The sequence below is a fragment of the Ranitomeya variabilis genome, chromosome 2, assembly GCF_051348905.1.
Source record: "Ranitomeya variabilis isolate aRanVar5 chromosome 2, aRanVar5.hap1, whole genome shotgun sequence".
NCBI lineage: Eukaryota > Metazoa > Chordata > Amphibia > Anura > Dendrobatidae > Ranitomeya > Ranitomeya variabilis.
Window position 1 is genome coordinate 94,545,531 of NC_135233.1, and position 14,719 is coordinate 94,560,249.

A 14,719-nucleotide genomic window follows, 5' to 3' on the forward strand; every position below is an offset into this window, starting at 1 on the left:
CAAGAGTCACCTCTCCTTCTGAGGATAAGTTTATCCGAGTCACCAGCCTCAGAAATCACAGGTTAACAGCAGCTCAGATTAGAGACCAGGTCAATGCCACACACAGTTCTAGCAGCAGACACATCTCTACAACAACTGTTAAGAGGAGACTTAGTGCAGCAGGCCTTCATGGTAAAATAGCTGCTAGGAAACCACTGCTAAGAACAGGCAACAAGCAGAAGAGACTTGTTTGGGCTAAAGAACACAAGGAATGGACATTAGACCAGTGGAAATCTGTGCTTTGGTCTGATGAGTCCAAATTTGAGATCTTTGGTTCCAACCACCGTGTGTTTGTGCGATGCAGAAAAGGTGAACGGGTGGACTCTACATGCCTGATTCCCACCGTGAAGCTTGGAGGAGGAGGTGTGGGGGTGCTTTGCTGGTGACACTGTTGGGGATTTATTCAAAATTGAAGGCATACTGAACCTGCATGGCTACCACAGCATCTTGCAGCAGCATGCTATTCCATTCGGTTTGCGTTTAGTAGGACCATCTTTTATTTTTCAACAGCACAATGACCCCAAACACACCTCCAGGCTGTGTAAGGGCTATTTGACCAAGAAGGAGAGTGATGGGGTGCTACGCCAGATGACCTGGCCTCCACAGTGTCCAGACCTGAACCCAATCGAGATGGTTTGGGGTGAGCTGGACCGCAGAGTGAAGGCAAAGGGCCAACAAGTGCTAAGCATCTCTGGGAACTCCTTCAAGATTGTTGGAAGACCATTTTCGGTGACTACCTCTTGAAGCTCATCAAGAGAATGTCAAGAGTGTGCAAAGCAGTCATCAAAGCAAAAGGTGGCTACTTTGCAGAACCTAGAATATAAGACGTAATTTCAGTTGTTTCACACTTTTTTGTTAAGTATATAATTCCACATGTGTTAATTCATAGTTTTGATGCCTTCAGTGTGAATGTACAATTTTCATAGTCATGAAAATACAGAAAAATCTTTAAATGAGAAGGTGTGTCCAAACTTTTGGTCTGTACTGTATTTATATTTTCGGGGGAAAATTTGAACAGGAAAAAAAATGCATGCCTTCGGCCTAAGAACAAGCAGCACATCTCTCTGCACACAAAAGTCACATAATCCTAACTAGGACAGAAGGAGTAGTGTTTGTTTTATAAACTGTATACACGGTGTTAGGGTAAGTTCACACAGGACGTTTTTGCTGCATACAGTTGTGGCCAAAAGTATTGACACCCCTGCAATTCTGTCAGATAATACTCAGTTTCTTCCTGAAAATGATTGCAAACACAAATTCTTTGTAATTATCTTCATTTAATTTGTCTTAAATGAAAAAACACAAAAAGAATTGTCCTAAAGCCAAATTGGATATAATTCCAGACCAAACATAAAAAAGGGGGTGGACAAAAGTATTGGCACTGTTCGAAAAATCATGTGATGCTTCTCTAATTTGTGTAATTAACAGCACCTGTAACTTACCTGTGGCACCTAACAGGTGTTGGCAATAACTAAATCACACTTGCAGCCAGTTGACATGGATTAAAGTTGACTCAACCTCTGTCCTGTGTCCTTGTGTGTACCACATTGAGCATGGAGAAAAGAAAGAAGACCAAAGAACTGTCTGAGGACTTGAGAAACCAAATTGTGAGGAAGCATGAGCTGTCTCAAGGCTACAAGTCCATCTCCAAAGACCTGAATGTTCCTGTGTCTACCGTGCGTAGTGTCATCAAGAAATTTAAAACCCATGGCACTGTGGCTAACCTCCCTAGATGTGGACGGAAAAGAAAAATTGACAAGAGATTTCAACGCAAGATTGTGCGGATGTTGGATAAAGAACCTCGACTAACATCCAAAAAAGTTCAAGCTGCCATGCAGTCCGAGGGTACAACAGTGTCAACCCGTACTATACGTCGGCGTCTGAATGAAAAGGGACTGTATGGTAGGAGACCCAGGAAGACCCCACTTCTTACCCCGAGACATAAAGCCAGGCTGGGGTTTGCTAAAACTTACCTGAAAAAGCCTAAAACAATTTGGAAGAATGTTCTCTGGTCAGATGAGACAAAAGTAGAGCTTTTTGGGCAAAGGCATCAACATAGAGTTTACAGGAGAAAAAAAAAAGGCATTCAAAGAAAAGAACACGGTCCCTACAGTCAAACATGGCGGAGGTTCCCTGATGTTTTGGGGTTGCTTTGCTGCCTCTGGCACTGGACTACTTGACCGTGTGCATGGCATTATGAAGTCTGAAGACTACCAACAAATTTTGCAGCATAATGTAGGGCCCAGTGTGAGAAAGCTGGGTCTCCCTCAGAGGGTCATGGGTCTTCCAGCAGGACAATGGCCCACAACACACTTCAAAAAGCACTAGAAAATGGTTTGAGAGAAAGCACTGGAAACTTCTAAGGTGGCCAGCAATGAGTCCAGACCTGAATCCCATAGAACACCTGTGGAGAGATCTAAAAATGGCAGTTTGGAGAAGGCATCCTTCAAATATCAGGGACCTGGAGCAGTTTGCTAAAGAATAATGGTCTAAAATTCCTGCAGAGCATTGTAAGAAACTCATTGATGGTTACCGGAAGCGGTTGGTCGCAGTTATTTTGGCTAAAGGTTGTGCAACCAAGTATTAGGCTGAGGGTGCCAATACTTTTGTCTGGCCCATTTTTGGAGTTTTGTGTGAAATGATCAATGTTTTGCTTTTTGCTTCATTCTCTTTTGTGTTTTTTCATTTAAGACAAATTAAATGAAGATGATAATACCAAAGAATTTGTGATTGCAATCATTTTCAGGAAGAAACTGAGTATTATCTGACAGAATTGCAGGGGTGTCAATACTTGTGGCCACAACTGTATTTTTTTTTCTGCAGCAAAACCTGATCATCTTGGCAGGAGAGAAGCTGCGTCAAAAACGCAGGTTTAGGTGAGTTTTTGGTGCATTTTTTGTCGCGTATTTGGTGCGGTTTTTTTTGCTTTGTCCAGGCTAATGTCCTTGGATTTCCAGCAGTAAAAACGCAGCAAATAATGATACCTGCGTTTTTGCTGTGTTTTTTTTTTTTCAACACCCAATCAAGTCAATGGGTGAATAAACGCAGCAAAAACGCTGATAAAAGTGACATGCTCTATGTCAAAAAAACACAGCAAAGCACAAAATACTGATCAAACAGAAAACCAATGTGTGTGCATGAGATTTCTGAAATCTCTTTGGCTTTGCTGGTACTTTAAAAAGCAGCTGAAAATTAGCATAAAAAGCAGCAAAAATACGCAGCAAAAACGTCCTGTGTGAACTTAGCCTTAGGCCTCTTTCACACTTACGTTTTTTGCCATCTGTCGCAATCCGTCGTTTTGGAAAAAAAACGAATCCTGCAAATGTGCCCGCAGGATGCGGTTTTTTTTGCCGTAGACTTTTATTGACGACGGATTGCGACGGATGGCCACACGTCGCATCCGTCGTGCAATGGATGCGTTGTGTTTTTGTGGACCGTCGTGATGAAAAAACGTTCAAGGGAACGTTTTTTCGTCCGTCGGATCCGCCTTTTCCGATCGCGCATGCGCGGTCGGAACTCCGCCCCCTCCTCCCCGGACTTCAGAATGGGCAGCGGATGCGTCGGAAAACTGCATCCGCTGCCCACGTTGTGCACAATTTTGCACAACGTCCTTCGGGCCGATGGTTTGCGACGGCCCCGTATCGACGGAAATGTAAAAGAGGCCTTAGTCTGTCGTTGTTTAGACAGCAGTCAGGAAAGCAGAGACTGTAATAAATCATCTCTGCTGTCTCTGAAGAGTCCAGCTATCTGACAGCCGGCTCCACATGCTTTAGGCTATGTTCACACGTTGCATTTTTGATACGTTTTTTTTTTTTTTTTCAGCATGCAAAACCTGCTCTCTTGGCAGTAAGAAACTTGCTTCAAACAAAGCAGATTCTGCTTAGTTTTGCATTTTTTCCTACGTTTTTGGTGCGCATATGTCTCTTGTGCATACTGATAGTTTAGTGCATAAAAAACATCTGATTCTATTTCATCAGGTTTTGGCACTAAAAATGCAGGAAAAACTGATACCTGCTTTTTTTTCAGAATTTTTTGCACTACCCATTGCTTTCATTGGGTAAAGGCTAAAAAAACACAGTGACATGCCACATTAGGCAAAAACCAAGGTATTGCACAAAATACTGAGGACAAAATACCAAGCTGTGTGCATGAGTTTTCTGAAATCTCACTTTGCTGGTACTGCAAAAAACACACAAAACACTTAAAAAAGCAACATGTGAACATAGCCTTATAGTTGCACATTTTCCTCGCAGCTGCTGTCTGCAATAATTTTCTAAAAGGTCCATGCAGAGTCATATGCATCATATCCTAATGTTGTTACTGACGTTTCTTTGTCTGCAATAGTTAAAGGGGTTGTCCACTACTGCAGAAGCCCTTTTGAGGGACCGCCATGTGCAGCATTAAAAAAAAAATAAAAATATTCTTTTGGGTCGGTTGCCCATGAACCGGAATTAGCAGCGCTGTGGACGCAGCGTATGTTCGTTGCTTCCAAAGCGCTGCCTTCTATTAAACACTGGTATATCCGCATGTGAAATTGATATGCTGCGGTCTGGAGAGATGCGCCGCATGTCGGTCTCCGCAGGTGATCTGCAGGTGTCTGAACACACAGTGGGCATGGGATTTCCTGAAATCCCATCCACTATGCTATCACAGCAGGCCCCTTCTGGTTTGACATTGCATAAATACGTAGCGTTAAACCCACGGCAGTTCCTGACGGTTGTCACATACCCTTAGTGTTGTCTTCCCCAGCAAACTTGTAACATTATCTATAATATAACGCTGGGAGCGTCACTCTGTCCAAAGCCTTTATAGACTGCGCAAGCGGCGGCGCAGTCTGGACCCCACAGAGTGACGCTCCCAGGAGATCGCGGTGTGCGTAAGCACTGAACGCACACCGCGATCTCCAACGGAGAAGCAGGGACGAGCCAGGAGGGTGAGTATGCAATATTTACCTGTCCCGTTCCACCGATGCAAGCCGCTCCATCCTCCACATCCTCTGCCTGTGACGTTCAGGTGAGAGGGCGCGATGACGCGCTTAATGCGCGCCGCCCTCTGACTGAACAGTCACAGCCAGAGGACCCGGAAGAAGGAGAGGCACGCAGCAGTGGAACGGGGGACAGGTAAATATAGCAAGTACCGGGGGCCTGAGCTAGCGGCGACTCCGGCACCTTACCCCCACAGCGCGCCGATGTCCCCGCCTGCTCAGGCCCCCAGCACTCGGCGCCCAGCACAGCCACGCACAGCCGCCCGCACTCACCACAGCCACGCACAGCCGCTCGCACTCAGCACCGCCACGCACAGGCGCCTGCACTCAGCACCGCCACGCACAGGCGCCTGCACTCAGCACCGCCACGCACAGCCGCCCGCACTCAGCACCGCCACGCACAGCCGCCTGCACTCAGCACCGCCACGCACAGCCGCCCGCACTCAGCACCGCCACGCACAGCCGCCCGCACTCAGCACTGCCACGCACAGCCGCCCGCACTCAGCACCGCCACGCACAGCCGCCCGCACTCAGCACCGCCACGCACTCGGCACAGCCGCCCTCGGGCAGTAGAGCCGGAGAGAGAAAGATGGGAGCAACATATGGCAGAATGGAAACAGGAATAGGCAGAATGGGTGCAGCTCATGACAGAATGGGGGCGCACACATGACAGGATGGGGGTGCTGGATGGGAGCACATGACAGGATGGGGATGCAGGATGGAGCAGCACATGATAGGATGGGGACTCAGGATGGAGCAGCACATGACAGGATGGGGACGCCGGATGGAGCAGCACATGAGGGTCATTCCATATCAAGTGATCCAAATATGAATATTTTTTTTACCTTACGCCTTTAGATTTTTTTTATTTTTTGTTTTTATGAAGTACAACTTTAGTTAATTACAAATTAAAAGTTTAGAATTTTTTTCTTCATCAGTTAATTTTTTACAGATTTTTAAAGTTTTGAAAAAGCATGGATTTTGGCCTGGTATGGCTTTACATTTTTTATCATATCTCGGGCTAGAATTAAGATATAGAGGTGGGAGAGGCATCATTTTTCTCAGAACGGTACCGACTTTCATTTGATATGTCACAAGACTATGTTTCTTTATATTTTGTTTTGGAGAAATCAAATTAAAAATTTTGATGCGCAATTCTGAAAAAAACGTATGTTTTAAAATTGTGAAAACATGCACGTGTGTTACTTGTGTCCTTGTTTATATTTGTACAGGGATTTAACTTGGGATCTATCACATTTGTATTTTTTTTTAAGCCTTGAATCATCTGATTTTATGTTTGTGTGAGTTTCTTCCTTTTTTCTTTTCAAATTACAACTTATTGCATTCAACATTTATATGTAACAATAAAGAAACACAAAAAACAACTACTGAAGTGCCAGAATAAATACATCTTAGGCTGGTTTCACACGTCAGTGTCTCCAGTACGTGAGGTGACAGTTTCCTCACGTACCGGAGACACTGACACACGTAGAACCATTAAAATCAATGCATCTGTGCAGATGTCATTGATTTTTTGCGGACCGTGTCTCCGTGTGCCAAACACGGAGACATGTCAGTGTTCGTGGGAGCGCACGTATTACACGGACCCATTAAAGTCAATGGGTCCGTGTAAAACACGGACCTCACACAGACATTCTCTGTCTGGGGTCCGTGTGCGTGCAGGAGACAGCGCTACAGTAAGCGCTGTCCCCCCCACATGGTGCTGAAGCCGCGATTCATATCTTCTCTCCAGCAGCGTTTGCTGCAGAGAAGATATGAATAATAGTGTTTAAAAGACAGATCTATGTGTCCGCCGCCCCCCCACCCCCTGTGCGCCCCCCCCGCTGTCCTGAAAATACTCACCCGCTCCCTCGTTGGCTGTAGCTTTTTCCTGGTCTGGCCGCGGCTTCTCTACTGTATGCAGTCACGTGGGGCCGCCGATTACACTCATGAATATGTGGCTCCACCTCCAATAGGGGTGGAGCCGCCTATTCATGAGTGTAAATGAGCGGCCCCACGTGACCGCATACACTAGAAGCCGCGGCCACACCAGGAAGCAGCGAGGGAGGCGAGTAAGTATTTTCTGACCAGCGGGGGGGGGGGGGGGGGGCGCGCACAGGGGGTGGGAGGGCGGCGGACACATAGATCTTTATTTTAGACACTATTATTCATATCTTCTCTGCAGCAAACGCTGCTGGAGAGAAGATATGAATCGCAGCTTCAGCACCAGATGCTGGTACGTGTGGTACCCAGCACGGTGCGTGTGGTACCCAGTGGGCACACGGGCGGCACACGTGTGCCGCAAGTGTGACACACTGATGTACACAAGAAACGTAGGGGCACACGGACACGGATAATTCCGGTACCGATTGTTTCCGGTACCGGAATTATCTGGACGTGTGGGACAGCCCTTAATCATCATAACAACTTGCTCAGCATTTTCAACCTGAATTCATTGAACAAGCCAAAAGATAAAAGGTGATCACATCCTCAAGTGTGGTTTTCTAAATACAGTCTGATCCTAATTATATGTTAAAAACAAAATTAAAAGAACCAATATTTCTACCACCTATTTATACATGGAACAATTTTTTTTCTACTATATCACTAAACCTGTCATTTCTGAAGTGTTTAAGAAGAATAGTCCAGTAGTTAAATCCTCGTACTATAAAATATGAACTAATCAAACAATTAATAGTAGGTTGTTACACTGGCCTTCTATCATCAATGTGTCCCTTCTAGTGGATGAAATGTCATCTTGTCCATAAGCGCTCACTAGCAATGGCCGTTTCCTTCTGTGTCAGAGTATGTGCGGCCGGTCATGGTGTTCGGCTCCACCTGAGTTATATCTGGTTTTTGTTCACTTTTAGGCTGCCGTCACACTAGCAGTATTTGGTCAGTATTTTACATCAGTATTTGTAAGCCAAAACCAGGAGTGGGTGATAAATGCAGAAGTGGTGCATATGTTTCTATTATACTTTCCCTCTAATTGTTCCACTCCTGGTTTTGGCTGAGGAATACTGATGTAAAATACTGACCAAATACTGCTAGTGTGACGGCAGCCTTACAATGTCTGATTTTCTTGGATACACAAAGGATGGCGCTGGACCAGAAGGTGCAGAAAAGTCACTTCTACGTCTTCATTTTCACAATGTTTGGAGAGTCCAGTAGCCGTCAGCGCCGATCATATTCACAGGTCACATCACCAGTTGTGTCATCCATTGACAATCTTGTGCCGCCTTCTACCACGTCATGGACGTCACTGTCTTTATTTCCACTACATGGGATGACAGTCCGGTATTGCTGAGTCCCTGTGATGGGTTCTGCTTCCTGTAACCGATGTTATAACAAACTCTCCTCCTCCCCGTAGTCCTGGTTTGTACAATACATGGACTGGATGGTAAGAATATTTTTCTCCCTCCATTTGAGGAGTTGCCTGGGTGTTCAGATTTGGTGGGAATACGGTCTGTGGAGGCCCGAGCTGCCGGCCGGTCATCTGCTCTGCAGTCACCGTCTACCCCTGGTCATTCTCAGGTTGGGCCCTAACAAAGCTTCTCCTCTGTCCTCTCCTGCTTCTAAGTGGTAACATAATAAAATAATATAGTAATATCTAGCAATCATGGATTATTTGGTAAATATAGACCCCACACTGTTAGACCACAAGCTGAGCAGATCTGAAATCAAGATTTTTGAACTGACACTGTAATAGTTTTATTTTTTAAAATATGATCCCATCATGATCCCATCTTGTATTTTGGTAAATGTGAATAGGAGCATAGCAGGCACATGTGCAGTTTTTGAAATTTTTAAATTAAACGTTTTTCCGGAAATGCGTTTTAAAGTTTTGCGCTTGCGTTCGCATAGGTAAAATATTATCAAAGATACTCTTGTGACATATCTGGTGAAAGCCTGTACAGTTCTGAGTAGAATAGTGTTTATTTTGTTTCTCTATCTCTTTTCTAGCCTGAGTTATGGGGAGAAATGTAAAGGCAGGCAACACTGAAATTCGCACTTTTTCCGAACTTTGAAAATCAATAAAAAATAAAAAAAAAAATCTAGAATTTTTTTCTTCACATTTTGCATTCTCTGACACACTATTACCAAATAACAAAATCTCAAAAGAATTAAAAATATAGTGGTAAAAATCATTGGTTCACTTGACATGGAATGACCCATGACAGGATGGGGGCCCAGGATGGAGCAGCACATGACAGGATGGGGGCGCAGGATGAAGCAGCACATGACAGGATGGAGACCATATACCAATGCTATACCATGCTCGCCACCCGGGTGTAGAACGGGTTCAATACCTAGTCATCACTAATGATGTATCCTATTGGGCTGCAGCCTTCATCCGCTCTGCTAGAACTGTGAAGCCTGCAGCGATCCACAGTCAGTCATGAGATTACTGGGGAACACAGCGCTTGGAGCGGAGCAGAGGTACTGGTCTGAGATACGGCGAGTGTGTTTTATTTTATTCTGCTCAATGGGGCCTTTCAAAAGGGGTTGTCTACTAGTGTTAGCGTCTGTCATTGCTGAACAACTTGTTTACTTTACTCACATGTATAGAGACCTCATCATCACTGTCCCCATTGGAGCTCACCATCTGAATTCCCTATCTTTATGTCTTTGGAGTGTTGGAGGGCACTGGAGACCCACACAAACACGGGCAGAACATACAAGCTCCTTGCTCATGTTACAAAGCAGTAGTGCTAACCACTGCACGCTCTTAGGTCCTTATAAGAGGTGTAGTCCTGCAATGGCAAAGGAACCATTGTTGTTCAGGGAGGAGTCGCTATTACTTGATTTTTTATTTTTTTTGCTAAAAGTCTACAAAGGATCTGGTGGCATTTACATGCAGGATTTCTCCTGAGCAGATTGCTGCCAGTCCTCAGCACTGTTGTGTGTCTGTGATGTATAGCTACAATTTTCCTAGATGTACTGCAATGTTTTTTTAATCTAGTAATTATCTTATGGCTTTATCAGATGGTATTTGTGTCTTTGGGGGCGCCACGTCGAGAAAGAAAAGGTGAAGGTGTGCAGCTCCCCGCTTCATGTTTGCCCCCACCCCAGAAGGAAAATATTCCCATGCTTCTCCTACTACAAGAACCTCATCTCACCACGCTATTTGATTTGTTGGAAATGCTAGCATCTTTCAAGCCTCCTTCTGGGGAGATGGATTTATTGGACATTGAGGTAAGACACGTGTGTTTGTGTGAATTTACACGTGTGGGTTTAATATACTTATATGATATAATGGGTTGGATTCATAGTGTGGTATCCGAGCCTGCAGTGCTGACCACTTAGCCTCCGATTATTTCATTTGGAAAGATTCTGGTAGGAGATATAGGTCGCAAAACAGATTATATTATCACCACATATTGCAAAAAGAATGTCCCTCCTGTGAATGGAGCAATATTTGCACAAGTGTGGCCAAACCCCGCATTCAATGTTTATTGGAGCGTTGTTCTCACAAGTACACTCCTGGTCCCATAAGCCTATAGAAGTGAATGGCGTGGTGGTCACACTTGTGCCCCCTAATTATATATGGGACTAAAGACCGCTGTGTTCGTTATCAGTGCAGGTATCGGCTGTGGGTTCACTACTGATTATAGTCACCATTTTTCCTGTGGATAGGTTATGTTGGAGGATAACCCCCTTTAAATCAGTCACTTTCTCTTATTATAGCTATTTCTATAAAGATCTCATATTCTCGGTTTGAAAGTTAAACCGCAATACATTTTGTATCTACTGACTTTATCCACTTCATTGTAGAGTGCAAGGTGTGAAGAACTGCATCTCCACGCAGAAAACCTATCCAGACGGGTCTGGGAGCTCCTGATGTTACTTCCTACCTGTCCGAATATGCTGCAGGCATTCCAGAATGTGTCTGAGGAGCAGGTGAGGACCCCAATGTTGGGACACTGCCCTATACACATTATACATTGCACTCATGTACGACTTGCTTATCAATATCCCGTGCAGCTGCTGTGGTTCATTTATTTTTATAACAATTTATTGTCTTAAATCTTAAGGGAAATGACGGACCTTGCTGGAAAGACTTGCTTCGGATAAAAAGCGCACACAAGCTTCTGTATGCACTAGAAATCATTGAAGCTCTGGGAAAGCCAAACAGGAGGATAAGAAGAGAATCCACGGTAATGGCTTGAAGTGGTGGATGCAATTATTCTTGTATATTATTCACTTATCTGGTCTTTTAATAAGATGAATATACAGAATATTCATAGAAATGTAAAATTGTTATCTGATAATGTTTATCCTTTGATTGTTTCTCTGGTTAAAGCTAAACGAGGCCAGAGCACAGTTGTAAGGCATCGTGGGGTGATAGAAATAATGCAGTCTCTTCTTTAGGTCTGTCAGTGCAAGTACTAAAAATGTGACAGATTAGATTGAAAACACAAGCGTCCAAAAAAGGATGGGAGTTGCCGAAAGCTGCTGATAGATCAGCCAGTCCTGTGTGAGAACCTGTACATAAAATAGCTGCTAGATAAAAGTTTGATACTGTCGCACTATACAGCTACTGGACAGAGTAGGACGAGGGAAAGAAAGAAGACATGTAGAAATAATGTTCCAACAAAATTTGAACATGTCTGTAGATAAGCGCAAATGAAATTGCTGCAACGAAGATACTAAATTTATGAAGTAAATAATAATTTTATTTATATAGCGCCAACATAGACTGCAAGACTTTACAATTAAGCAGCGACATATACAGACAATAAATTCAATACAAGGCAAGATGGTTGAACAGTTACAGGAGTAATCTCGCATGCTTAAAATCTAAAAGGAAATCTGGTGGACACAATAGGTAAAGTGCTTCTTTCAGGTCCAGCCATTATAGTAAAGCTTGTCCTATAAAGCTGCATGATCCAGTCATCAGTATGTATAAGTGCGGTTATCGTGTGCATGGAGGGTGTGGAGACAGATGAATAGGAGGGAGCAGATTCTGAATAATATTTAGAAGGTGGGAACAAACCGTTGTTAGTGAGGTGATAGGCTTGCATAAAGAGATGTGTCCTTAAATTACTCTTAAGAACGTGGGGGCTAGGCATCTGTGGGATTGCCTAGTGCATTTCAGGAAATTGGCGCAGCATGAGAGAAGTGTTGGAGACAGAGGTGCGAGGTTCTGGTTCTGGAGGATGGTAGTCTTGGGTCAGTTGCAGAACGGAGGGCACGTGTAGATAGAGAAGTATATGTTGTACTCCCTACTGAATGGGCGACCAGTGTAATGACTGACATAAGGTGGAGGCATCGGTGAAGCAGCGGGACAGAAATACGAGCCTGGCAGCCACATTCAGGACGGAATGGAGAGGAGAAAGTTTGGTTGGTGAGAGATAAATAGTAATAAAAACAGTAGTGCACTGGAAATGTCAATAAGTGATGATCCTATGTGACTGGTGCAGCAGACCTATTGCTCCAGCTGAATACCTCACAAGTATATAAGTAGTAAAGTAGAAGTGGTGTCAGGTAGATATACAGTTTGCAGAAATTGGTTCCTCCTTGTGGTCTCCAATTATCTGCCGGAGGGTAGGGGTTTGTGCTCTCCTGTCCAATGTTAGGATCCAAAGTCCTGGGATGGCTGGATGTGGGCAGCCTGGCTGTGAGAAGTCAGAGACCAGGGCGCTCTGGCTGGTAGCGTCTCTGGTAACCACGAGTGCAAATGCTGGAATAGCATGTGATGTCACTATTAGGCACGGAGTCCTGCAGTGTACAGATACCTATTTGTTTTGGGGAAATCTCCGTTCCTTTTTGTCAGGGTTCCTGATAGGGAACGCCCTGGTCTCATTGACTTTTCAGAAGATTTTCAGAGGCACGCTGCAACGTACTTATAAAGTAACTGTATTTTCAGCAAACTTTGCATAATTCGGGAGAAACGATTAGAAGAAACTTTGTAATGTATCTTATCAGAGAAATGTTTCCTTCCCACTTACCATACTTCTTCCCCTCTCCTTTGCCTCATGAACAAACCATCCACTGTGAAACTAGAAAGTCTGTTTTGTCAGAGGAGATGGACTGCTTGGGTCATATGGCACCGCCCATTATCCTCTATGGGGAGGTGTGAGCTACAGGGAAGGAACAGACAAAAAAAATGAATGCAGAGCTCTGTAACAAGTTTTACCGCACTGCTTGATTCATTCCAAGACAGCTCAGCTCTGCTGTGTGGTGTCCTCCACATACCCATAGAACAGAGAGGTATAATATATCACAAGGATCACTCAAAAGAATGTGTAAAAATAATTACTCTTTATTGACATGCACAGCAATATAATACTAAAACCATTTAAAACCAGAAATACCACACACAAGAATACATGCCCATAATAGGGTAATGAGCCCTGTCCAACTTTTTGTTGTTGTTGTTGTTGTTCCTGGTGTAGTGTGCTTCTGAATGACCACAAATAGAATCAGAAAATCATGTTATAAATAAACCTCAAACAGACACAGCAGAATAAACTACAAAACCCACACCATAGAACACCATACCATCCCTATGAAAGTTCTTAAATGAGAAGGGGGAGGAGAAGCCTCCGTGATGCAGACTGATGGGAGAAAAATGAAAACACCAAATGGCAAACGCTTGCTGCAGGGTACAGGCAGCCCAGTAATATCTGATGATTCAAAGAGGGTAAACAACCCATGTTCAAACAATGATACTACCTGTACCCCGGGAATATATATATGGACACCACTGGTCGGCCTCTAAAATGACAAAAGGTCTGGATTGGAAGGGTTAACCAGGCGAAGGAGGACAGGGCAAGGAATTGCTCAATGGGTGTCGCCAGACAAGCTATCTTTGTCAGGCTCTATGGGTTTCAGGATTCTAAATTGGGCATAACACGGGTGATCCTCCTTAATTGTGGTTGTGTCCTCCACATCGCTGCAGCTTGTCTCTGTGAGTTAAAAAGTGAGTGAAAAGAAGGACTCACTCATGTCTGTTCTGTGCGGTCTATGGGAGAACTCACTGCAGTTTGTCTCCACCAACTCCCAGTGCATTGTATATTACAGATAGAGCCTGCAGAGGGGAAAACTGGTGAGAATGTCATTAGTCACATAATGGCAGAAAGTGTTATTCCTCATGTACACACAGGACAACTTATTCTGAAAAGTTACTTGAAAGTACAGTTACCCTTTAACCTAAGAAATGACCTGCTTGATGGAGAGATTAGCCATGAGCCTACTGATCCAGTGCCACTCCATGCCCCTGCTTACTGTGCTGTCGTGTAGAACATTTTCAGATGAACTTTGAGTTTCTGCACATAATCATGGATTATACATGACTTCTCTATTACAGGGCAGTTATAGTGATCTGTATCCAGACTCTGATGACTCCAGTGAAGATCAGATTGAAAACAGTAAAAACACTTGGAGTTGCAAGGTACAACACCTTGTTTTAATCCTGTCATTGCAGTTATTGGAAGGTTTACATTTTTTCCAACTTGACGCTAGTGGTGATAAGCTAATAAAAAAAACAGTGGATAGTTCCTGCCGTGGAACGTCATAGTGTGGGGTGGTGGAGAAAGTGAAATGTTTTCTATGTAGGCATTGAACCAATAAGTATTTGACTCTCTCCATTATTCTTAGTTTGTAGCCGCAGGGGGTCTACAACAGCTGATTGAAATTTTTAATTCTGGGATTTTGGAGCCAAAGGAACACGAATCTTGGACTGTGGTGAGT

At 44.1% G+C, this 14,719-nt stretch overlaps 1 protein-coding gene across 2 annotated transcripts in view; it reads left to right on the forward strand.

The window, feature by feature from the left end:
- The window catches only part of USP34 (ubiquitin specific peptidase 34), a 260,330-nt gene that overhangs the window by 138,631 nt on the left and 106,980 nt on the right, over positions 1-14,719 (forward strand). For both annotated transcript variants that reach the window (XM_077282722.1, XM_077282723.1), the window contains 5 exons: positions 10,010-10,219; positions 10,799-10,924; positions 11,059-11,181; positions 14,337-14,420; positions 14,627-14,713. In XM_077282722.1, the coding sequence (XP_077138837.1) occupies positions 10,010-10,219; positions 10,799-10,924; positions 11,059-11,181; positions 14,337-14,420; positions 14,627-14,713 (630 nt within the window). The remainder of the gene's footprint in view (positions 1-10,009; positions 10,220-10,798; positions 10,925-11,058; positions 11,182-14,336; positions 14,421-14,626; positions 14,714-14,719) is intronic.